Source organism: Phaeoacremonium minimum, assembly GCF_000392275.1.
Source record: "Phaeoacremonium minimum UCRPA7 unplaced genomic scaffold PA7_03_scaffold_44, whole genome shotgun sequence".
In the NCBI taxonomy this organism is placed as follows: domain Eukaryota; kingdom Fungi; phylum Ascomycota; class Sordariomycetes; order Togniniales; family Togniniaceae; genus Phaeoacremonium; species Phaeoacremonium minimum.
This window is the reverse complement of record NW_006920951.1, coordinates 160,832-182,323: the sequence shown is the minus strand read 5'-3', so window position 1 is coordinate 182,323 and position 21,492 is coordinate 160,832. Positions and strand designations below refer to the sequence as shown.

Below are 21,492 nucleotides of genomic sequence, written 5' to 3'. Positions count from 1 at the left end.
AATCCGCGAGGCTGAAAGCCTCAAGTGACCGCCCATGTGCACTGACATTGCCATGTCAATCGCCGTTCATGAAAAGGCATAGGCCTTGTGAAAGGTAGGGTTAGTCAAGGAGGACCACATGATAGAACACAAGTGACCTGACAAAGCTCCAGGATGCATCCAAGGGCGCCTGCAATAAGCAGCTTGCACAGGGAGCTAGGAGGCCGCACGGGCCGCAGCTGGCGGCCTTCTGTAGTGCCGGCAGCCGGCCAGTGGGGCTTGTGCATACAGACACGAGCGAGCTTGTTTGCCGCCAGCTTGCCTCACCTCCAGCTTAAATGCAAGCAAGCTGCAAGCACCTCGCCTTGTCCCTGACCTGTCGACATCAACGAGCATGGTGCTGAGTGTCGCGGCTCTTTCACACGCCTCAGACGGCCATTTTCTTTAGTTCGTCCAGTTTTAGGCCCAAACTTGCCCGGGAGAGTTTAAGATCAGGTCCATATATCAGCAAGCTGCACTGCTCACCCTCGCATCCTGGTTACCATGCCGGGATCGTCGGTGCCAGGGCGTGAGCACCCAAAGCCCACTATCCTGGGCTACCATCCTATGACTATTACCTGGTGTCTGCTGGCCCTCTCGACAATTCCCTTCCTCACTGCGTACCTTCTACCCTTCCTTACACGACGCATTGGCTCGGCATTAGGATGGTATCTTCGAAGAAAGACCGAGGGCCGGAGGACGAGCCTCCTCGAGGTTATGGAGGAAGATGAAAAAGCATACTTAGAGAAGAAAACAGCTGGCGAGAAGACACTTGATGGGGACTGGGAGAACGTGGAGGCATATGCTGTGGGCAGCTCCCCGAATGGTCAGACAGGCGAGAAGCAGTGGGATGGTGTCGTGGGCTTCTTCCACCCATTCTGGTAAGCCCGTTTTCTTTGAGGTCTAAGAACTCGAGCTAACAGGACAAGCAACGCCGGCGGAGGTGGTGAGAGAGTCCTATGGGCTGCTATTCGAGCTACACAAAAGAGGTGGCCTCGAGCTAAAGTGGTTGTTTACACGGGTGATCACGAAGCCAAAAAGGAGGCCATCCTCGACCGAGTTAAGGTGAGTCTTGCACTGTGGTGCAGTCTTAATGACTTTTCGCTCATAACGTGTAGACCAGGTTCAACATTCAACTTCATGGCCCAACAATCCAATTCCTTTATCTCTCAACACGACATCTCGTTTTGCCCTCAACTTATCCACACTTCACTCTATTAGGCCAGTCTCTTGGATCGATTGTCCTAGCCTGGGATGCCCTCTCTCTGCTGGTTCCAGACGTGTTTGTCGATACGATGGGCTATGCCTTTGCACTTGGCTTCTGCAAGCTTCTTTTCCGGCATGTTCCCACAGGCGCATATGTCCATTATCCGACGATATCAACCGATATGCTTGAGTCCTTGGATCCCGAGTCCGCTGTTGGAGACCAGGGCGTCAATGCAGGTCAGGGCACTGGCGCCAGAGGCGTTGTGAAGAAGTTATACTGGGAGACCTTTGCTAAGTGCTACTCCTTCGTTGGCTCAACCGTGGACGTTGTCATGACCAATTCGAGCTGGACTCAAGGCCATATCAAGAAGCTCTGGGGTCCGTGGCGGAAGCAAAAGCTACCTATCGCAGTGGTGTACCCCCCCTGCGCAGTCAAGGAGCTCAACCAAGAGATTGAGGTCTCGGAGGAGAGTGAGAAGAGTCGCGAAAAAGTGATTCTCTACATCGCACAGTTTCGACCTGAGAAAAATCACCAACTCATCCTCCAATCGTTCGCCGACTTCGTCAAGACGGGCTCTACGGCGGCGAAGGGAGCCAAGCTGGTCCTCGTCGGTAGTGTTAGAGACGACCATGATTCGAAACGGGTGTATAAGCTGCGCCTCCTAGTTCATGAGCTGCACATCCAGGACCAGGTCGAGTTCCACCTGGACGCCTCGTGGCCGGAGATCCTGGAGTGGCTGAGAAAGGCGTCCGTCGGTGTCAACGGAATGTGGAATGAACATTTCGGCATCGGAGTTGTCGAGTACCAGGCTAGCGGCCTGATTTCTGTCGTTCATGACAGTGGTGGTCCTAAGTTGGACATTGTTACAGAGGTTGATGGCGAGCCGACGGGTATGTATAGCGGTTCCAAATAGCCATATGGGGCTATGGCTGACTCTTCTTAGGTTTCCATGCTACGACCCCAACCGAGTTTGCTGAGGGATACGAGAAGGCCCTCTCTCTTCCTGACCCTCTAGCCGTCCGCCGGCGAGCTCGCCAATCCGCAACGCGCTTCACTGAGGAGGAGTTTGCGAAGAAATGGATCGAGCAGATGGAGAAGCTGGTGGCCATGACCGCATGATTTCTCTCTTCCGCTACTAACTGCATAGACTATATGGATACCCCCTTTCCTTTTGGGATTCTCGGTAACTGTATGTTGTATTATTTTGTGTAATCATTTGATCAAAGGGAGCCAGAAAGACCAGCATTGTTGTGGCGGTCATAGATACACGTAAAGGTACTCGGTGTTGCATAGAGGAGGTCTATGGATAAGCCCATAGCTCACATCTCGTTCAGAGAAGAAGTGATATAAAAGAAACCGATCACGCATATGCTCCTGACTCTATATCTATACATGGTATATCTCGTGTGCCCCTCTGATCTGGATGTCATTTGTGAGACAATCAAATTGAACGACCGCCGCTGTTCTTCTGTCGCATCTCACTGGCAGCTTCGAAAGAACCGTTCCATAGCATTCGAATCCCTTGGACAGCGCTGACGCCGAGCCTAACCCACGTCACATTGTGGCCTTTCTCTACCATGCTCTCTACGGTCCCATTGTCGTATGTGTACTCAAACGTAACCTGATTGGGCATGAGCTGATCGTGCAGCCGCGGTGCGGCAATCGCCTCCGCCATGGTCATGCCGTGCTCCAGCACATGCCACGCCACCTGGGTAGTCGCGCTAATAATACGGCTCCCGCCGGCGGCGCCAGTGGTGAAGAACACCGTACCATTGGCGTGCTCGGCTATGATGGGCGTGATGGAGGATAGCGGTCGCTTGTTAGGCCGAATATAGTTGGCCGCTGTAGGCACAAAGCCGAACTCATTCCGGACACCGGGAATAGAGAAGTCGTTCATCTCGTTGTTGAGGATGATGCCCGTGTCAGGGGTCATGACCTGCGACCCGAAGAGAGTATTGATTGTCGTAGTGGAAGTGACTACCATGCCTGCTGCGTCAGCTGCCACAATGTGCGACGTGCCATGATCTTCCACTGCGTGGATAGCCTTCGGGTTATACTCCTCGATTGGCTGAGTGCTGTTATCGATGATACGATTGCGAATCTCCTTCGCTTTGCGTTTGCTGAGCATGACGTCCTCGTATAACTCGATGTTGCTCACGAAGTCCGGATCGCCGAGCTCCAACCGCGCGCCGTATGCGAAGCGCATAGCTTCGCCGAACCGGTGCGTGGTGAGGTTAACATCCTGGATATCATCCGGGTCATACTGCTCCATCGTTTTCAAAATGCTGAGCATAACGGAACCGCTACTCGGAGCGCTCGTCGTGTACAACTTCTTGCCCCTGAAGTCAATGCTGATGGGGCGCTTAATGAGAGCTTTGTAATTCTTCAAATCATACAACGTCATTGTACCATTGGTATCCTGAATGGCTTTGACAATTGATTCGGCTAATCAAGGTCAGCATGATCCTGCTTGAGAGTCTGGCATCATACCTATCTCTCCTTGGTAAAAGGCATCGGCGCCATATTTGGCAACTTTTTCAAGTGTGCTACAAGAATTAGCACAGGATCGGTCAAGTAAGCCCATAAATCTTACTCGGCATATCGTTTCCTAGTGATAGTGTCCCCGCGCTTTAGGAGTGTACCATTAGGCGCAAAGTCCTCAGCCCAGACAGGATCTTCCACGAGAAAGTTGCCAGGAGGGTTCGAAGCCCCGGCATCCATGTATCGAACAAGATCCTCGGAAACTGACCAAGGTTAGTAGCTGTGAGGGACCCCAGGATCATTTTCTGCTGACATACCTTCAAAGCCGTCCCTAGCAACATGAATTGCAGGGTTGACAACTGCTCGCCACGGTAAAGCCTGTGTAGCTTAGGTCAGAATGGCTTGTGCATCGTGTCACTGGCGACTACACTTACACCATACTTGTTGTGCAAGTACTCCAACCCACGCAATTCTCCGGGCACACCTGCAGCTAAACCGCCCAGAAGACTTCCCAGTATGTTACCCTGGTACATCTCCTCATAAGCAGCCGCTGGCGCAGTTTCTCGATAGTCGATGGACTCATAATTGCCATCTGCATCACGTATCAAGATGAACCCACCACCGCCAATACCGCTGTGATACATGCCGATGACACCGACGCATAGCGTCGTGCCCACCATGGCATCAGCTGCATTGCCCTGTGCACCCGTCAGTCATTCATTCATTCCACCGATTCATTTAATCAATCAATTAACGATTGATATTCCGCGGGTCTAATAAGACGGAAGGATGTAAAGATCTGACGTACTCCGCGCGCAATCAGATCAATCCCTATCTGGGAGCATATCGCGCTCTCACTGGCTACCGCGCCCTTGGAACCCTGGACGGGCAGGGTGACGCCCTGAAACGGGAATGCGGTGCCTGAAATCGCATGATAAATGATTAACAAGGGAAGGCTGAAGCCTCTTATGGACTCTGGGGAGGGATAGCATCAGTATTCGCCGCTATTGCGTGCTTGGGAGTGTGGTGTTGCCCTCACTCATTGTGTGAATTTATAAGCCAACCAGCTGCCCTCAACCATGAGATTCCTCAAAGAGAACGGATTGCTGGCCGAGCCAGTGCCGCCAAAAAAACAATTATTTTCGAGAATAGCAATGTTATGACGATGAATTCAGCATAATGAAAGGGACACATATAAGAAAAGACTACCAGGAGTGAAGGTTGCAGTCTATCAAAGAAGCTCTATGACGTTCCCGGGACGCCCATTTCGAGCAGGTGAAGCAACCACGGGAACGGCAACTGATAAGCCACCCGCTCCCACCTATCGGCCACCCGCTGGTATCTCAGAGTTTAAGTAATCGCTGGGGCCCTGCGAGAGCCTGCGAGTACCGGAATCGCACCACTGTAGACTAAACCTAAACCAGCCTAGGGGCTCTTTGCAAGCACAGCTACTCTGTGATTGGCCCCAAATTCAAGGTGCCACGCCGTCGCAAATCCAAGAATGATGACTGGCTGTGGGATTTTGCAGACTCTGATTCGGACTGCCCGACTCAAGAAATAGCTCCCAGCTTAAATATAATTGTCTAACAAACATCCTGGGTGGAGTTTCGATGCGAACCAGCATCTTCAGACACGTACCAAAATTGACGGTGTCATCATTCGTATCTCGACATCAGGTGAACATTTCAACAACGTCTTGGGCACGAAGGGCGTTAACCATGGCATCAGCTGCCGTCTCACAGGCTCAAGCTCCTGTGGAGCCTGCCTCATCGAGGCAAGACACCAAAAATATGCACGGCAAGAGACCACGTGCAAATGGTGGAGGCCCGCACCAGAAGAGGTTCAGAAAGCAGAGGAAGAAGCCCGTGAAGGAGGGTTCTCATGAGGAGATCTTGCTTGCAGATATTCAGTCTATGCTGGCAGCTCAGAAGCTTTCAGAAGATGGAACCGAAGCGCCGTCACAGGAAGAGGCCCAGAACAGTCTGCCTGAACCCGGTAGTGAGATTGAGGTCGAAGTTGTGGAACTGTCATCAACCGGTGATGCCTTGGCGCGACAGCCAGGTTCAAATCAGATCTACGTGGTGCCATTCGCAGTGCCGGGCGACACTGTCAAGGTGAAGGCATATCGCCATCTAACTCAAGAGCAGTATTCCGTCGCAGATTTCATATCAGTAACGAAGCCGTCGCCTCTCCGAGACGACAGCCGGATACAGTGCAAGTACTTCACCAAATGCGGAGGCTGTCAATTCCAGATGCTCGACTATGCAGAGCAACTGAAGATCAAGCGGAGGATCGTGGAGAAGGCATACCGCAACTTCTCCCAGCTGCCGCCTGAGCTGGTCCCTCAGATACTAGACACCATTGGCAGTCCGCTGCAGTACAATTACCGCACGAAACTGACGCCGCACTTTGATGGTCCGCCAGGAGGTAAACGCGATAAGAACAGGCGTTTCGCAGAGAAGCCAGACTTTGGCTTCATGCTAAAGGGGTCAAGGAAAACCATGGATATCGAGGATTGTCCGATTGGTACTGAAGCAGTGCGGAGAGGGTTGACACGAGAGCGAGAGCGGATGGCTGCCGAGTTTGGCAAATATGAGAGAGGTGCCACCATCTTACTACGAGAAGACACAAAACGCATCCCTAAAGCAGCTGCAAATGGCGATACCGAGGCTCCAGTCCCAGCGCTATCGGAGACCATACCATCCCACTCCGTCTTAGTAGAGACGGACAAGTATACCGACATCAAGTCGTGCATCACCGATAACAACGCCGTGTCCACCGAGTATATCGACGACTTCGTCTTCACCAACCCGGCGGGCGCCTTCTTCCAGAACAACAATTCCATCCTGTCTCCCTTTACAGACTACGTCCGCTCCCAAGCCCTTCCGCCGTCCAAGTCACCAGACGCCAAACCCATCCGCTACCTGATTGACGCTTACTCCGGCTCGGGCCTCTTCACCATCACACTGTCCTCGCTTTTCTCCGGCGGCAGCGTCGGCATCGATATCGCCGACAAGTCCATCGACTTTGCGCGCAAGAACGCCGCGCTCAACTCCCTCAAGGAGGAGCAGTGCCGCTTCATCGCCGCCGACGCGCCCGAGCTGTTCAAGAGCGTCACGTACGACCCCGATGAGACGGTGGTCGTGCTCGATCCGCCGCGCAAGGGCTGTGACGCCAGCTTCCTGAGCCAGCTGCTGCGCTTCGGGCCCAAGCGTATTCTGTACGTCAGCTGCAACGTGCATACGCAGGCGCGAGATGTCGGCGTGCTGGTCAGGGGCGAGGTCGACGGTGGCGCTGGTAGCAGCGAGGAAAAGGCTATCGGTGGTACGCGATATGAGATCGAGAGCCTACGTGGGTTCGACTTCTTCCCTCAGACGGGACATGTTGAAGGCGTAGCGGTGCTAAACCGAGTCGAGAGCTAGGAGCTCGTTCGATGGTCACCGCCCGGTGCCCCAACCTAGACTTAAAACTCTGGCTGTTGCTACTTCGGTAATGCAAAGGCTGCGATACTGGGTTGAGGGGATGTCGCTCCTATAACAGGTAGCTAAAAGAAAGCTCAATAATGAGAATACGCCATGGAGGCTCCTGCTACCCTGATAATATAACATAACACCCTGCAATGACCGAGCACTCGACAATTTTGACCATTCCCTCCAAGCCATGAAAGCCCACCCATGTGACTTGTTCAATATGCCATGCATTCCCTCTATCAATTTTCTTCAATCAGTGCCTTGAGTGCTTGGACAGTCACATCCAACACCTCTGGCCGTCTACTCTTCTTCGCGCTCTCGGTTAATATCTCAATGCCATTGGAAGCCTTGATCTTCTCTCTGGCCAATCTACCCGCCTCGCCCTCCGCAGACACCATATTGTAAAGTACGAAAACTCCTCTATGTCTGAGATCCTCGCTGTCGTCGGCACACAAGCCAAGTACAATCTCCACGCCCCTGTCGCGGGCCACGATGGCCCTGACGACATCTTCGACGCCTGTCAGTGTGGCAAGTGCACCTCCTGCACCGCTCCGAGTGCCTTCGTCCTCGGCGTCGGCCAGCGCAACCAGGATGTGTAGCCGGTCGCGGGCCTTGACGCTGCCATCGGCGTACAAGGCCATGGCATCGACGGTTTGCACCAAGTTGCACACGAGCTCTACCGCTGCCTTGGTGACAAGATGGTTTGAAGAGAGCAGCTGATCTTCTATGTCGGCCCACGCTGTCCGGACAATGCTGCGCCGGGTATCATCATCGGTAGAGGCAAGGTTAGTCAAGGCCATGAGCGCCTCAAATGTTGGAAGAAGATCGCGTGTTTCAGCGTTCGGATCTGGCGCGATAATGGACACGAGAGGTCGAATGGCTGCGCTTTGAGGAGTGGGGCGAGTCCCTCCAAAGACAAGAGACGGGTTTGTCGATATGAGAATGCGTGCCAGGGCCTGGGCGGCCACCCGCCGTGACTGATTCTCACTTTCCGGCAGGGCGGTCCATGCCGCTATCAGGAGGCGGACAGCTCCTTGCTGAGCCAATTGACCACGGAGACTTGGTGTCATGGAGAGGGAGTAGATAACGGCTATAATAAGTGATAGTGAGGCGACTGAACCGTTCTTGCTGTGTGATACTAGTACTGGGGTGATGCCTGCTTCATAAACCCGCTTGCATCGTTCAGAGACATGGTCGTTGTCGTTTAGAGGGTTGTGTGCTATCTTCCCTGCAGCATTTGCATATGCCTTGAGCTGATTCATTCTCTTCTCTTCCTCCGACTGGGTTGGCTGATAGCGAGTGAGGTTGACGAATATACTGAGAGCTCCGTACGTGAGCGGTGACTTTGGCGGTGCGTCCTTCAAAGTCTGCACAAGACTCTTGAGCAAATCTTTGTTCTTGGCGACTTCCTCTTTGATTGTTGGTTGTAGGGTGGCATAAGCCAAGCCCTCCACGGAGTTATTTCGCGTATGCTCCGGATCCTTCAAAAGCATATCTGTGAACATTTTCGACAGCTCTTCAATGCTCGTACTGGCCTGCTGAATCCGCCCTTCAGTTTGTCCGGGCGCAGGCGGTGCTTGTACTGCCTGCGGCCTGAGTGTCAGTGAGACATTCTAGGCTGGGCCAATGACTGGTACAGGAGAGTGCGCGGCATTGGTAGGATGGCTAACCCTTATCTTGGTCAAGATGACTGCTGCCAGGTGTTGAACCTGCTCCGAATGCCTCCGCATAGATATCGAGCCTTCTGTGATCTGAACATCCGGATCGGATGTGTACATCTTGACTGCGTCGTTGACATCTTGGTCGACGATCTCCTCTAACCACTCTGCACAGTATTTCTGTACAGCTTCTCGGCATGGCGTATTCATGCATGCGGCGTTCAGCATCTCAAGGCATGCCGTTTCGACCTTCCTGCTCTTCCACTTCCGCCTCATAAGCGGCCCGAGGCTGGAGAGAAATCCCTCGCTGAGGAACAGTTCGGAAGTCAGATCCGGGACGATTGGAAATATGGCGGCCGCCACACAAAAAGCGACGATGTAGTCATCGTAAGTGCCCCTCTTCACTCTGGCATAGAAGAACTCTGAAAGCTTCTTCGATCCGTCGTCTCCTGCTGCCTTGAGGTATGCAGATGTCAAAAGCGTGGCGTGGCCCCGGACGACCTCAGTCTGCCTCATGTCCAGGTAGCAGACGAAAGTGTCGACACAGTCTCCGTCGATGACTTTACATATCGACTCCTCGCCCTTTTTTGTTGCATCCAGATCATCACTCAGAAGCTTCGTCAGCTTGTCCAGCTCGCTGCATGTTTCGTCGTCTTCTTGCCCTCCTTCCATTAATCGCGCAAACAGCAGCAGAGTCTGGTCCTCCCTCCCGAGCTCCTCCAGCTTCTTGCCTCCGGTCTCAATGACAGTCTCCATTGCGCTAGCTCCACGGAGAATGAGATGCAAATGGGAAAATTGAGAGAAAAAAAGATGCCCTAGGAACTCAGGCGGGGAGACGGTCTCTAAATATATATGAAACCCTCGCCTCTCTTGAACGGGCCCTTATTTGGTGGCGTCTCACAGCTTGCGTGTCGAAATATGCTCTATGTTACATGTAAGAAAAGGTGGCATGTGTTTCTTTTTGCTCACTTCCCGCTGCCCCTCCACACCACAGCTTGTGCTAGGTAGGGGTGTGCCTTATAAATAACTCGACCGAGAACAAACCTTTTGGAGGGGCAAGGTCCCGCTAACCGCCCAAGTGTCATCACGTGTGGGCCGCAGTAGCGCTGAAACTTCCGCGGCATCTCTCACTAATGATTGCTGGCAGGCTGCCGGCAGGGGCGCTGACGCACGGTCCCACTATGAAGCTCTTCCAAGGATAGACTAGCCAGGCAAGCTCAAAAGTTGAGTGAGCATCGTCACATCATCAATATTCCCTTGACTTCCCCTCCACCTTTACAACCTCGAATGGCCGGCAGCAGAGGGGTCCACAATGGATGCTGTCGATGCCACCAGCCACTACGAGATCTACACCACCGAGGAGACTCCCTCGCTATGCACCATCATCCTCGACACAAATCCCAGGGCATGGGCTGCCATTAACAATGTCCTGCCCATCTCCAAGGCCATCGCCAACATCCTCGTCTTCGTAAACTCACACCTCGCCTTCAGCAACGCCAACTCGGTCGCTATAATAGCATCCCACACAAACCGTGCAGTATGGCTGTATCCAAACCCTGTAGAAGCAAAAAAATCCTCAAAGACTTCCGAAGATGTTGAGATGACGGACGTGGATGCTCCTGCACCGAAGCAGAAGCGGCAGTCCGCCAACAAGTACCCCCAGTTCGCCGAGATTGAGAACTCGCTCCTCAAGTCCCTCCGCGAGCTCATCACCGCCACCACCGAGTCTGACCTGTTCACCACCACGACCCAGATCTCCGGCGCCCTAACCCTCGCCCTCAGTCACATCAACAAGGCGTCCATCGCCCTGACCGCAACCAAGTCCGTCCCCTCCGCGAACAACCCCACGACCGTCACCGCCGACACGGGAGCCCTAGCCGGCCTGCACGCACGCATCCTCGTCGTCAGCGTGTCCGACAGCGCCGCATCGCAGTACATACCCACCATGAACGCCGTCTTCGCGGCCGCCCACGCCGGCATCGCCATCGACACGCTGGCCCTGCGCGGCTCCGCCACCTTCCTGCAGCAGGCGAGCTTCATCACGCGGGGCACCTTCCTCGAGGCCAAGGAGCCGCAGGGCCTGCTGTCGTACCTGATGTTCGGGTTCGCCTCCTCGTCGGCGCCAACGGCAGGCGGCGCGGGGACGGGCACGGGAGGCGCGAGGGACGAGGCCAGTCTCAACCAGCTAGTCAGCCCGTCGACGGACGTGGTGGACTTTCGAGCGGCGTGTTTCTGTCACCGCAGGGTAGTCGACACGGGGTTCGTGTGCAGTATTTGCCTGAGCATCTTCTGCGAGGTGCCAGAGAATGCGGAGTGCCTGACGTGCGGGACGAAGCTGTCACTGGGCAGCTATGGTGCCAAGCCGGCCGTGGTGCCACGGCAGAGAAAGAAGAAGAAGAGGCGGTTGGGCATCAACGGCGAGGGAAGAGAAGAAACGGGGAGTGCAACGGGCACGCCGAGACCAGGGTGAGATTAATGGAAATGTTACACTTGATAAAAGAGTCAAAGAGAAATTCTCCGGAAAGAAAGCATGTAGACTACTGTATGATCATAAGAATTATAGTAAGCAAGGCGTCAAAGGGTGGAATGGATTGGACAAATGGAATTTCTTGTCCAGGGGAAAACATCATATGTATGGGCCACACTCTGGGTCACAAAATGCATGGCAAGGATAGCTATCAGGCAGGGAAATATACCCTTATGAACTATGTCTCTGTGTGCTCTATGTGTATTAGAGTAGGCGCCTCATTGAAAACTGTCTTTGCAGGACTCAAAGAGTCCTCCGATTTTCATTTGTTCAATCTGGATGCCTCAGACCAGCGACGCTGTCAAATGTGCCTGAATTGCACAAACCCCTTCTATCTATCTGAAAGCCTAAAACTCCTGGTCTATAGGGGTATGGCTCTATCCTGTGTATTATACAATCGTGTTGAAGTTTCCTAGGTGAGGCGATTTAGTCGATGGAAATCTTTCTTGCCCCATGGGCAGGGGCGTGGCGAATCTCTCCGAGTCGAGACATGACACACAATGGCTCTTGATCCTTGGATGACATCGATGCCAGTGCGAAAGAATCGGTGTTGTGGGAGAAGTAGAGATAATAGCCGCGGATAGACTTCTTGACGGCCATTACGCCAATAGCCGCAGCAGAGAACTGGTTCTTCACTCCCGGATGTGCCATGAAGTCGTCGAGGATAAAGGAATCCATAATGGCCTCTTCATCGAACTCCTCAATGTCTATGCCGCGAGGCCCACGACGCGTGTTATTGTACAGCCGGTCGGCGCACTTGTATGAAGCCATGGTTGGGACCATATGCTCTCCTGTGCCACTGGTCACTGCCGCCACCGTAGTCCCGTCATGATCGTCGGGATCTACGGGAAGAACAGCAGTTCCAATGCCAACAAGAGCAGCCGGTCCGACTCGACCGCTATGCTTCATTCCGATACCGCCAGATGAAGATGCAGCTGCAATGTTTCCCAGCTTGTCAATCGCAATAGCTCCCACAGTATCTGTGATGAGGTCTTGTTGGCCGACTCTGAACGATAGGTCGACGGGCTGTGTCTCCAGCGCTTCCGCTGAGCGTTTGGTGCCCTGTGGTGCATCTGTATCCTTTGAATCACTCTCTACAGAGCTTACAGATCCATCATGATTGGAATTAATCAACGGCGCCGTCTGAGTCGCGGTGGAAGCTACAGTAAAGAGCACGGGCTCATCGTTCTGGTGGGAGGAAACCCTCGCTCGCTTAGTAACTGGCGTTGGCGATCGGCGTTGAGGAGCGTCAATAGGGCTACGTGGGTTTCCATTGTCTCCAGCTTCGGTAGGGGTTTCCTGGCGGACTGAGGTTGGAGGCCGTGAGGATATGCCCGGGGTCGTAGGCGATTCTCCGTTCTCACCAGGTGAGCTGTGTGAGGGAGAGTCTGCCTGGCCTTCGTTCCAGGTGCCTGTGAGTATGGCGTTGATATGGTCACCAAGATGGCTCGATAGGTGCGGATATTTCTGCTCCGTGACCTTCTCTGCGTCATCAGGAGACAACGGCCGTCCTCCAGACGAGGCACGATGCTTGGCCTTCTTCTCTTGCTCTGCGGCCTTGGAGAGATCTTCGCTCCACTGCTCGTACCGGTGCTTGGCGTTCTTTGACACAAGATATTGGTTTGGGATGGCAGCCATGCCGTGCTCGACAGCGAACTCCTTCGCCCCATCTCTAACGAGGATGTTGGGCGGCACTCGTCGCAGTGACATCGGCTTGGCACTGTGGTCCAATATCAACTTCGCCAATGAAACTGGATTCTTGATGTCTGGGGCAAAATAAGCTTGGTAAGATATCAAACGGTCTACAGGACCTTACTTGGCACAGCACCACAAGCACCACTTCGGCCCAAGTGATCAACAATAGTTGCATCACATTCAACATTGCCATCTTCAGTGAGGTTGCTTCCAAAGCCGGCGTTTGTGACTTCCTTGTCCTCGAGGATTCGAACTGCTATCTCCACGGCCTCGACAGCTGTGCATCCTTTCTTGAGTAGCTGCATGGCAATTCGGGAGGCACTGTGATCATTAGCTGCTTACTTCCCTGATTAGAATGCATTTGGCGAGGACATACTCGGAGCATGCCTGTAGATGGACCTGTTCATTCTGGACGCTGTGGTAGCCGGCTCCAGCATGAACAAAAATGGCAGTGACTGGGCGCTTGCTTCCATGCTTTAGCACTTTATCGACTGTTCCATCAACACCTGTGGCTGATATTGGAGAGTTAGAGGTGAAGCCTTCGAATGAAGCACTGCCGTCTGACGATTCGTGGCCATCTGCTGGGGAGTCCATTGTCGTTGAACTGTCGTCGGTCTGATCATCAATATGGAGATCTGCGAGGAGGAGTGGTGAGTCTTGCGTTATAGGGCCGGGTGAGCTAAGTCGTGAAAGATTTTTGAGTGAGGAGGTCGGGACGAGGTGCAGCTCATCCGTGTGGTGTTCTGTCATGGAGAGCGACTTTGCAACCTAAACAAGGCACAGGTGTTGTCGCAGGACGCGCCGGGAAATCTGAAGGCGCCAAAATTTCAAAGCACCAAAACACACATGAAGCTCCTCCAAATTTCACTCGTTGGCTTTCAATAAGAAGTTATCGAAATTTGTCGAAAGCCTGTGAAGGCGTATGCTCCTAGGATCTTATTGTTGTCTGCGTGGGCTTAAACAAAGCAGGAGGCAGAGCAGGAGTGGATTAAAGATGCTGTCAGACCTTAGAGCAAGATGTGAGTCTCATGGGTCAAAAGAAATGCACAATAAGATTGTTGAGGTGTTTGATACTGCCTTCGCTGGAGAAGAGGCAAATATCTGTGAGAGATGATATCGAATGCTGAGCAAACGGCATAGGTATATCGGAGGAAATTATTGTAGGATGGATTCAAATGCCAGAGTGGGAGCTGCTTCCAAGTTTGGGGCCTAGGTAGAGCAATTCCTCCGGCATCAAGTCTATGAGTTGTCTGCGGAGGCGCTTAAAGTAGAAGGCGGCAAGGGCAAGAGGAAGGGCAAAACGTGCCTTCCATCCATGATGGCCTCGATTCTGTCCTGTCAGTTATTGAGAGAGGAGTATATGACTTGATGAAAGGGCGATTGCGGCGTCAAGTCCAATCTTAACGCTCAATTCAGAGGAAATCTAAGCTATATTCATGACACATCAAGAGGATTTATGTTGGACATCTTGGTGAGACTTGTTAGAGTGTAAGAGCACGAGGTTGTTCAGTTGAAGCTTCAAGAGAACTAATAGAGACAAGCATGAAGCTCGAAGCTGCATCATTGGTCGATTCCGCCAGCCGTAGCGGGGCTACCAGACGCACAGCCGCACGTTGAAGCTTGGCTGAGCAGGCACGCAACGTAATTTGGCCCGACCTCCAGGTCAACTCCCACCATCACCACCATCAGCATCAACCCCACCAAATTCCTTCATCTTACAACTTCCGCGACAGATCGTGATAGGAGACCCCGGAGCTCTGCGAAGCTCCAACCTCTTTCATCATGGCTAGCCAAACTCCTGCCGTTGTCATGGACAAGTACGTTCTCCTGATAGCCCGACACTAACCCCGCTTACGAAGCTGGGGGGCGGGTGCTGTCGTCACCTCCACATCTCTAGTATACGATCGCTAACATTCTCTGATCTCCAGCGGCACGGGTTTTTCAAAGCTAGGTATGAACTCGTTGAAGGGCGTCAAAAGGTTCTCTTTGGGTGCCTCGCTAACTTGCGCACGCATCTAGGTTTCGCCGGTAACGACTCTCCATCCTTCGTATTTCCGACTGCGATTGCGACCAAGGGCCCAGCAGGTGGCGCCGGAAGTGCGGGCTCTGGACGTCCCGCTGTTGCAAACAAGCCATCGTTTCTGACTGGCGGCGCTGGGCCCACGGGACATCTCAACTCGAAGCGAGGCACCGAAGACCTAGACTTCTTTATCGGTGATGAGGCTCTTTCGGCAGCTAACGGTCCTGGTAAGCTCGGAGCCGTGCCGACTGCACAAGGCGGGATGCTAATATCTCAGGTTATGGTCTTCACTACCCCATCAGACATGGACAAATAGAGAATTGGGTTCGTACTCGAAAGATCGGAGCGCTACAACTTTGTGCTGATGATCATGCAGGATCATATGGAACGGTTCTGGTCCAATTCCATCTTCAAATACCTGAGGGTAGAGCCGGAGGATCACTATTTCCTACTCACCGAGCCGGTGAGGAATGTCGGAACTCTTTCAAAGGATGACGCTGACGACTTCATAGCCTCTGAACCCGCCCGAGAACCGCGAGAACACCGCCGAAATCTTCTTCGAGTCATTCAACTGTGCCGGCCTATATATTGCCGTCCAAGCAGTGCTTGCTCTCGCAGCCTCATGGACATCGTCCAAGGTGCAGGATCGATCGTTGACTGGTACAGTCATTGATTCGGGAGACGGTGTCACCCACGTCATTCCAGTAGCAGAGGGCTATGTGATCGGATCTTCGATCAAGTCTATTCCCATAGCAGGTCGCGATATCACCTACTTCGTTCAATCGCTACTTCGTGATCGAGGCGAGCCTGATTCTTCTCTGAAAACTGCTCAGGAGATCAAGGAGGAGTACGCATATGTTTGCCCGGATATCGTCAAGGAGTTCTCCCGCTACGACCGCGACCCTACGCGCTTCGTTAAGCACAGTGTCACACAGCCCGGTGGTAGGCAGGTCAGCGTGGATGTTGGATACGAGCGTTTCTTGGCCCCCGAGATTTTCTTCAATCCCGAAATCTACTCCTCCGATTTCCTGACGCCTCTCCCGGTTGTCGTTGACGGTGTCATCCAGTCCTCGCCCATCGATGTGCGTCGGGGCCTGTACAAGAATATTGTGCTGTCTGGCGGAAGCACCTTGTACAAAGACTTCGGACGCAGACTACAGAGGGATATCAAGCAGCTAGTGGATGCTAGAATCCGGGCTAGTGAGGTCCGTAGCGGTGGCGCAAAGAGTGGTGGTCTAGAGGTTCAGGTCATCACACACAAGAGGCAAAGGCACGGTCCTTGGTTCGGAGGTTCTCTGCTTGGACAAACACCGGAATTCAAGTCGTACTGCCACACAAAGGCAGAGGTATGTGAAATACAGCAAACTCATTGAGCCGCAACTAATTAGTCTACAGTATCAAGAATATGGACCTGGTATCGTACGAAGATTTGCGCTCTTGGGAGGTCCTGGCGGGTCGTAGAAAGAACAGGCATGATAACGGCAAGGCGGCTTTGGTTTGTGCTAGAAAAGCCATTTATGTAAGGAAAAGCAGCGTTGGACGGAGCCTAGTTACAAGGAAAAGAAATGTCAAGACGCTTCAAGGCAGCCAATACGTTGTACATGTGACAGTGATTTTGTCGAGCTGCTTGAATTTGACCTTTGCTGAGATTATTCTAAGTTGACCCAAAAGTTTGGCAACTACGTACATGTCTCTTCACGATGCAGAACATCACGGTTGAGATTATGAGTCTACTTTCTTCCCCCGATTCCTCTCCTCAAAGGCACCCATGATCATATCCGCGAACTCCTTGAACGCAAAATCCAGCTCGACGTCCCCACACCGGCGAGCGCGCACCTCCTCTTCCGTCGCCCACAGATACGCTACATGCTCTTCCGGGTCGAGTGTGACGGGCGGCGGCGCCTCGCCGTCTCCCCCGTCCACCTCCGCCTCGAACGTGATCAACCGCCACCGCTTCCCGCCGTCGACGAACCCCCGGGTCGCGTCTACGCACCGCCGCACGCTCGCCATGCGCAGCCCGGCCTCCTCCCACAGCTCGCGGGCGCCCGCGTGCAGCAGTGTAGCATCCGTGTGCTCTGTGGCGCCGCCGGGGACCTCCCATCTGGTTTTTTGGTCTATATTAGTATGGCCTTATATCTGCGAATGGGGCAGGGAGGAGGTGTAAGTACTTCAAGGGCAGAAAGTCGTGCGGTGCTCTCCTGATGAGCAGCATACGGGGCCCGTGAAACACGATGACGCTTGCTCCAACACGGTGAACGGACGGGTGGACGGCGAGGTATTCTGGGATAGAGAGATTATACTCAGACAGATTCAACTCCGGAGAGATGATGAACGTCGTGGGAGCACCGGTCGGCTGCGATGTTGCAGAGGTCATCGTTGCCCAACTGTTTTTACTATGAGGCCAGGGAAATGAATCGGAGTGGTGAAAACAACGAACTACTTGGGAACGAAGGGAATTGTCGAATTTCTAGCATACAGGACTGCCGAAGCATTATGTGCTCTCAAACGGTGATTTATACACAATTCCTTCATTTCTCTGCCTATTCAATTAGGTTGACATGATGTACCTGCCTAGTGTTATTGGTGTTGCATGGATCTGATCAAAGTAGAATGACTTGTGTTTTCTAGGTAGGATTGCTGGCTAGGGTGTACATATACGAGCATGCCCAAAAATCATCCCTTATATAGGCGGCAATTTTGACAATCCGAAAACGACGTAAGATGCACAAACAATTCTCAGTTTCATCAGTTCATTCACAGAACAAGTGGGATCAAGATAGATGGTTGTAACAATAATTGTTAATTGTGTAGCTTTTTGTACATGGGTAACCTATTTTCAACCCCTCTTCACTTTCTAGGTCCCTTTCATTGGTTTCCAAAACATGGACGATTAATAACCCATCAGCCGGAACTCCATCAGCTACCCATTCCGATTGGAAAACTCATAATCTCATTCACTCGCTTGCAACAAAAGCTCGTTAGGCAGACAGTTGCTTTATCGGCTGTTGTCGACAACGTAGCGACCGACGACATTGCCGGCGTGCATCATGTCGTAGACACTCTGGAGCTCGCTGAGGCCGATGACCTTGTATGGTGCCTTGATCAGACCACGGGCGAAGAAGTCGAGAGCCTCGGCAGTGTCCTGTCGGTTACCGACGTAGCTGCCCTTGATCGAGATCATCTTGATGACGGTGTCGAAGACGGGCGCAGAGAGTCTGGCGCCGGCTGGGAGACCGATGCAAATGACTGAGCCACGTGGTCGGACATAGTCGGCGGCCTGTTGGAAGGGTTTCTCGGAGACAGCGAGAAGGATGGCGGAGTGCGGGCCAGTGCCATCGGGAGTAGCGGCCTTGACATCGGCAACCAGGTCCTTGGAGGTTGTGAAGTCAACGTAGGCCTCGGCGCCGAGAGCCTTGGTAGCAGCTCCTTTCTCAGCACCGCCGTCGATGGCGATCGTGTGCAGACCCATGGCCTTGGCGTACTGGATGGCCATGTTGCCGAGACCACCGCCAGCACCGACGATGGCGACCCACTGTCCTGGGCGGACACCGGACTCCTTCAGGCCTTTGTAGACCGTGATACCGGCACACAGGACTGGGGCAACGGCCTCTAGGGAGACCTCCTTGGGGATACGGGCAACGTGGGCTGCTTTAGCAATGGCGTACTGCTGGAAGGAACCGTCGACGGTGTAGCCGGAGAGAAGAGCGTGGGGGCAAAGGGGCTCGTCTGCCTGCTGGCAGAAAGAGCAGGCCAGACATGAGCCGCCGAGCCACTTGATGCCGACATGGTCGCCAAGCTCAACGTCTGTGACGAGATCGCCGCGAGCGACGACGACGCCAGCGCCTTCGTGGCCACCGACAAGGGGTAACTTGGTCGCCAGGGGCCAATCGCCCAACATGGCGTGCAAATCGGTGTGGCACACACCAGAGTACTTGACATTGACCAGGACCTCATCGGGACCGGGCTTCTGCTGTACTGGGATCTTCTTGTAGACAACGGCTGCGGGGTGCGTGTTAGCCTCTCTAGCTCTGCATAAGGTTTGCACACCTCCTCAGACCTCCTCTCCTGGCCATGCGTGTGGTAGATGAGCTGTGTAAGTGCTGTTCCACGGGCACGCAGGAGCGCAGAAGAGGGGGTATGGTGGTGAGGTGATTGAAGGGGGATCGGGTTGGTTAGGTAAGACTTACGTCCGCCGGTCTTCTCGACGACCTGAGCCCACTGCTCGGTTGGGATCTGGACTTGGGTCATGGTGGTTTCTTGACGCTTGCTGCGGTGTTGATATGTGGCTGCTGGTGATGCGGCTCTGTGAGAGTGCTTGGTCATTGAGGTGTAGAAAGCTCTTGTGATGAGAGAAGAAGTAGGAGATCTATTGAGGGCCAGGAGGCGGCTTGGGGATGTTCTTATACAGTTCATGATGGGCGAAAGGGGGTGGATGAGCTTGGGTGGGGGCGTGGATAGGATACGTTTAAGTAATAGCGATCGAGGAAGGGACGAGTGACGGTGACGCAGAGGCGAGAGAGCAAAGCTTGCTTGAATTAGAGGAAGGCGCGGCCCTGCAGCCGAGTAGTGTGCGACTTAAGGTGACGCCGGGAGCTGGAGAGGTGGTGAGGATTGTCTGGTGATGCGTAGGCAAGATTTTCAGACGCCCAGCAAAACGTATGATCTGATTCTCGATGATCTCGACACCCACCCACTCTTACACTTACACGCCAGCTAAGCCCACGCCCACAGCCCGTACGCCTGGGCCTGCTGCAGACACTCCACACGAGCTTCTCCCCTCCTCCTGTTTCGTCTAATCTGTCTAATCCCTCAGTCTGTCTGTCTCCTAGTCAGTTATTTTCGCGCATCTTCCCTGTCTGCCTGCGTCCTGCATCGGATCCGATCCATTTCGGTCTCCATTCAAGTGCCATGCCTGCGCTGTTCCCCTCATCCCCAGGTCCTCTCTGGGGCAACGGAAACAGCATTCTATGGCTCACAATGCGCCCGCATGCAGCATGCTACAGTACCCCTCAGCGCCTCCAAACGCTAATCGCAGGGTCCCTTGGACATGGACAGACGGGAGACAGGAACCCCGCATAGGGCGACGGCTAGGAGCTAAGGAACTGTCCTTCAGGGCACAGGTGTACCCGGCAACAGGAGGGGAGGGGCAGGATTCCCTGGGCAATGGAGCTCTGGTGGGTAGGGGCAATCTTAGGAGCATGGCTGTGGCTTGTCGGTAGACTCGGTACGCCGCATCCGGCCAGGAAGAAGCGGTGTTGAATTACCTCATGAATCGCCCCAGCCGTATCTCGAACAGCGCTACAATAGGCCCATCTGCGGCTAGGAAACGCCAGGAATCCCGCCGTTGCAGGGGAGTGAATGGAGCTCTGGGAGCGTGGGCAGGAGATTCCCACCGACAAAGCTCATGATTCTGATGGAATGGGAAAAACTGGCAGATCTCGAAAAGCGCCATAGAACGTCCGATGGAATTTTCTCGGCCTATGCCACGCCGACCTACCAGCAGGTGTTCCCTGAGCCTGTCATGCTTACAATGGGTACATCACCGACTCAGGCAGTGCCATTCTTATCTCCACCGGGTCTAGAGTGCCTGATACTGGTCGACAAGGCCAACAGGGACCAGATCTTACAGGGGCCTCATTGGGGGTGGGCCAATCGCGGTAGCCGTCTGCGCTCGTTCTAGAAGTTCATGATCCAGCCTAGTCTGGCCCCCGACGCCGGACAGCGCCGTACAGCCGTGGCATGTTTACGGTCTTGGACCATAATATTGGACCAGACCAGCAGATTGATGATACTATGATACGAAGTGCACTCGTCTCTAGTCGTAAGGCTCCTGTAGGTAGATACGACTGGTTCAAACGTCCCGCCACGGAGTATCAGTCATTTGTCGGTGCCCTGCTTGCCTGGTGTTCCTATTCGAGGCCCGTCTTTGGCTCCCGTCTGGATCGACACCGCAAATCGAACGGCGCCGGTCGCCGAATCTGACGCTTCCTCCAGCCCGTCTTATTGAGGGTGTTGCAAACCTCCGATGCCTTCCTCACAATTACCAAATTAGGACATGTTTGATGCACTGAAACCCATCAAATCAACACATGCCCCTTCTTCAAAGACTTGCCTTTTTGCATCCTATACCCCTGTCCCAGAATGCTTTAACGGCAGTGACTACGGCATTGACCTATGAAATCTCCGCTGGAGCGAGATCCCCAGATCCGAGGCGTCGATGATGGATCGAAAGACGCCCGCGGAGCGTCCTCTCGCTTTACCGGACGCCCTCACCCTCACAAATGCACCCCAACTCCAAGATCTGCATTAAATAGTGTCAAATTGCGGGGAAGAAGCTATACTATACGCTCGAGCAAGGTTACATAACCGCAAATAGCTTCAAAGATTAAGCACTCACGCATTGCTTTTTAGCTTCA

General features: G+C 53.5%; 9 protein-coding genes across 9 annotated transcripts; 4 read left to right on the top strand and 5 right to left on the bottom strand.

The window, feature by feature from the left end:
• Positions 1 to 522: 522 nt before the first annotated feature.
• UCRPA7_845 (putative alpha- -mannosyltransferase alg11 protein) lies at positions 523 to 2,344 on the top strand (the record flags this gene model as incomplete). The annotated part of the gene is made up of 4 exons (XM_007913436.1): positions 523 to 899; positions 948 to 1,083; positions 1,245 to 2,115; positions 2,169 to 2,344. The coding sequence occupies 4 exons, from the start codon at positions 523 to 525 to the stop codon at positions 2,342 to 2,344; spliced, it is 1,560 nt and encodes a 519-aa protein (XP_007911627.1).
• A 322-nt stretch (positions 2,345 to 2,666) lies between these two features.
• On the bottom strand, positions 2,667 to 4,749 carry UCRPA7_844 (putative gamma-glutamyltranspeptidase protein; the record flags this gene model as incomplete). The annotated part of the gene is made up of 6 exons (XM_007913435.1): positions 2,667 to 3,670; positions 3,868 to 3,969; positions 4,024 to 4,084; positions 4,141 to 4,404; positions 4,515 to 4,627; positions 4,746 to 4,749. 6 exons carry the CDS (start codon positions 4,747 to 4,749, stop codon positions 2,667 to 2,669), a joined length of 1,548 nt encoding a protein of 515 aa, XP_007911626.1.
• A 747-nt stretch (positions 4,750 to 5,496) lies between these two features.
• UCRPA7_843 (putative trna (uracil-5-)-methyltransferase protein) lies at positions 5,497 to 7,128 on the top strand (the record flags this gene model as incomplete). The annotated part of the gene is made up of 1 exon (XM_007913434.1): positions 5,497 to 7,128. One exon carries the CDS (start codon positions 5,497 to 5,499, stop codon positions 7,126 to 7,128), a length of 1,632 nt encoding a protein of 543 aa, XP_007911625.1.
• Positions 7,129 to 7,415: 287 nt separating this feature from the next.
• UCRPA7_842 (putative cro1 protein) lies at positions 7,416 to 9,919 on the bottom strand (the record flags this gene model as incomplete). The annotated part of the gene is made up of 3 exons (XM_007913433.1): positions 7,416 to 8,762; positions 8,847 to 9,594; positions 9,879 to 9,919. The coding sequence occupies 3 exons, from the start codon at positions 9,917 to 9,919 to the stop codon at positions 7,416 to 7,418; spliced, it is 2,136 nt and encodes a 711-aa protein (XP_007911624.1).
• A 227-nt stretch (positions 9,920 to 10,146) lies between these two features.
• On the top strand, positions 10,147 to 11,304 carry UCRPA7_841 (putative rna polymerase ii transcription factor b subunit 4 protein; the record flags this gene model as incomplete). The annotated part of the gene is made up of 1 exon (XM_007913432.1): positions 10,147 to 11,304. The coding sequence occupies one exon, from the start codon at positions 10,147 to 10,149 to the stop codon at positions 11,302 to 11,304; it is 1,158 nt and encodes a 385-aa protein (XP_007911623.1).
• A 483-nt stretch (positions 11,305 to 11,787) lies between these two features.
• UCRPA7_840 (putative asparaginase family protein) lies at positions 11,788 to 13,650 on the bottom strand (the record flags this gene model as incomplete). The annotated part of the gene is made up of 4 exons (XM_007913431.1): positions 11,788 to 12,455; positions 12,726 to 13,127; positions 13,178 to 13,377; positions 13,433 to 13,650. 4 exons carry the CDS (start codon positions 13,648 to 13,650, stop codon positions 11,788 to 11,790), a joined length of 1,488 nt encoding a protein of 495 aa, XP_007911622.1.
• Positions 13,651 to 15,273: 1,623 nt separating this feature from the next.
• On the top strand, positions 15,274 to 16,537 carry UCRPA7_839 (putative actin-like protein 3 protein; the record flags this gene model as incomplete). The annotated part of the gene is made up of 4 exons (XM_007913430.1): positions 15,274 to 15,303; positions 15,453 to 15,539; positions 15,589 to 16,422; positions 16,472 to 16,537. The coding sequence occupies 4 exons, from the start codon at positions 15,274 to 15,276 to the stop codon at positions 16,535 to 16,537; spliced, it is 1,017 nt and encodes a 338-aa protein (XP_007911621.1).
• Positions 16,538 to 16,798: 261 nt separating this feature from the next.
• UCRPA7_838 (putative nudix domain-containing protein) lies at positions 16,799 to 17,450 on the bottom strand (the record flags this gene model as incomplete). Its single annotated transcript, XM_007913429.1, has 2 exons — positions 16,799 to 17,190; positions 17,291 to 17,450. The coding sequence occupies 2 exons, from the start codon at positions 17,448 to 17,450 to the stop codon at positions 16,799 to 16,801; spliced, it is 552 nt and encodes a 183-aa protein (XP_007911620.1).
• A 621-nt stretch (positions 17,451 to 18,071) lies between these two features.
• Positions 18,072 to 19,399, bottom strand: UCRPA7_837 (putative alcohol dehydrogenase 1 protein; the record flags this gene model as incomplete). The annotated part of the gene is made up of 2 exons (XM_007913428.1): positions 18,072 to 19,075; positions 19,264 to 19,399. The coding sequence occupies 2 exons, from the start codon at positions 19,397 to 19,399 to the stop codon at positions 18,072 to 18,074; spliced, it is 1,140 nt and encodes a 379-aa protein (XP_007911619.1).
• Between the last annotated feature and the right edge of the window lie 2,093 nt (positions 19,400 to 21,492).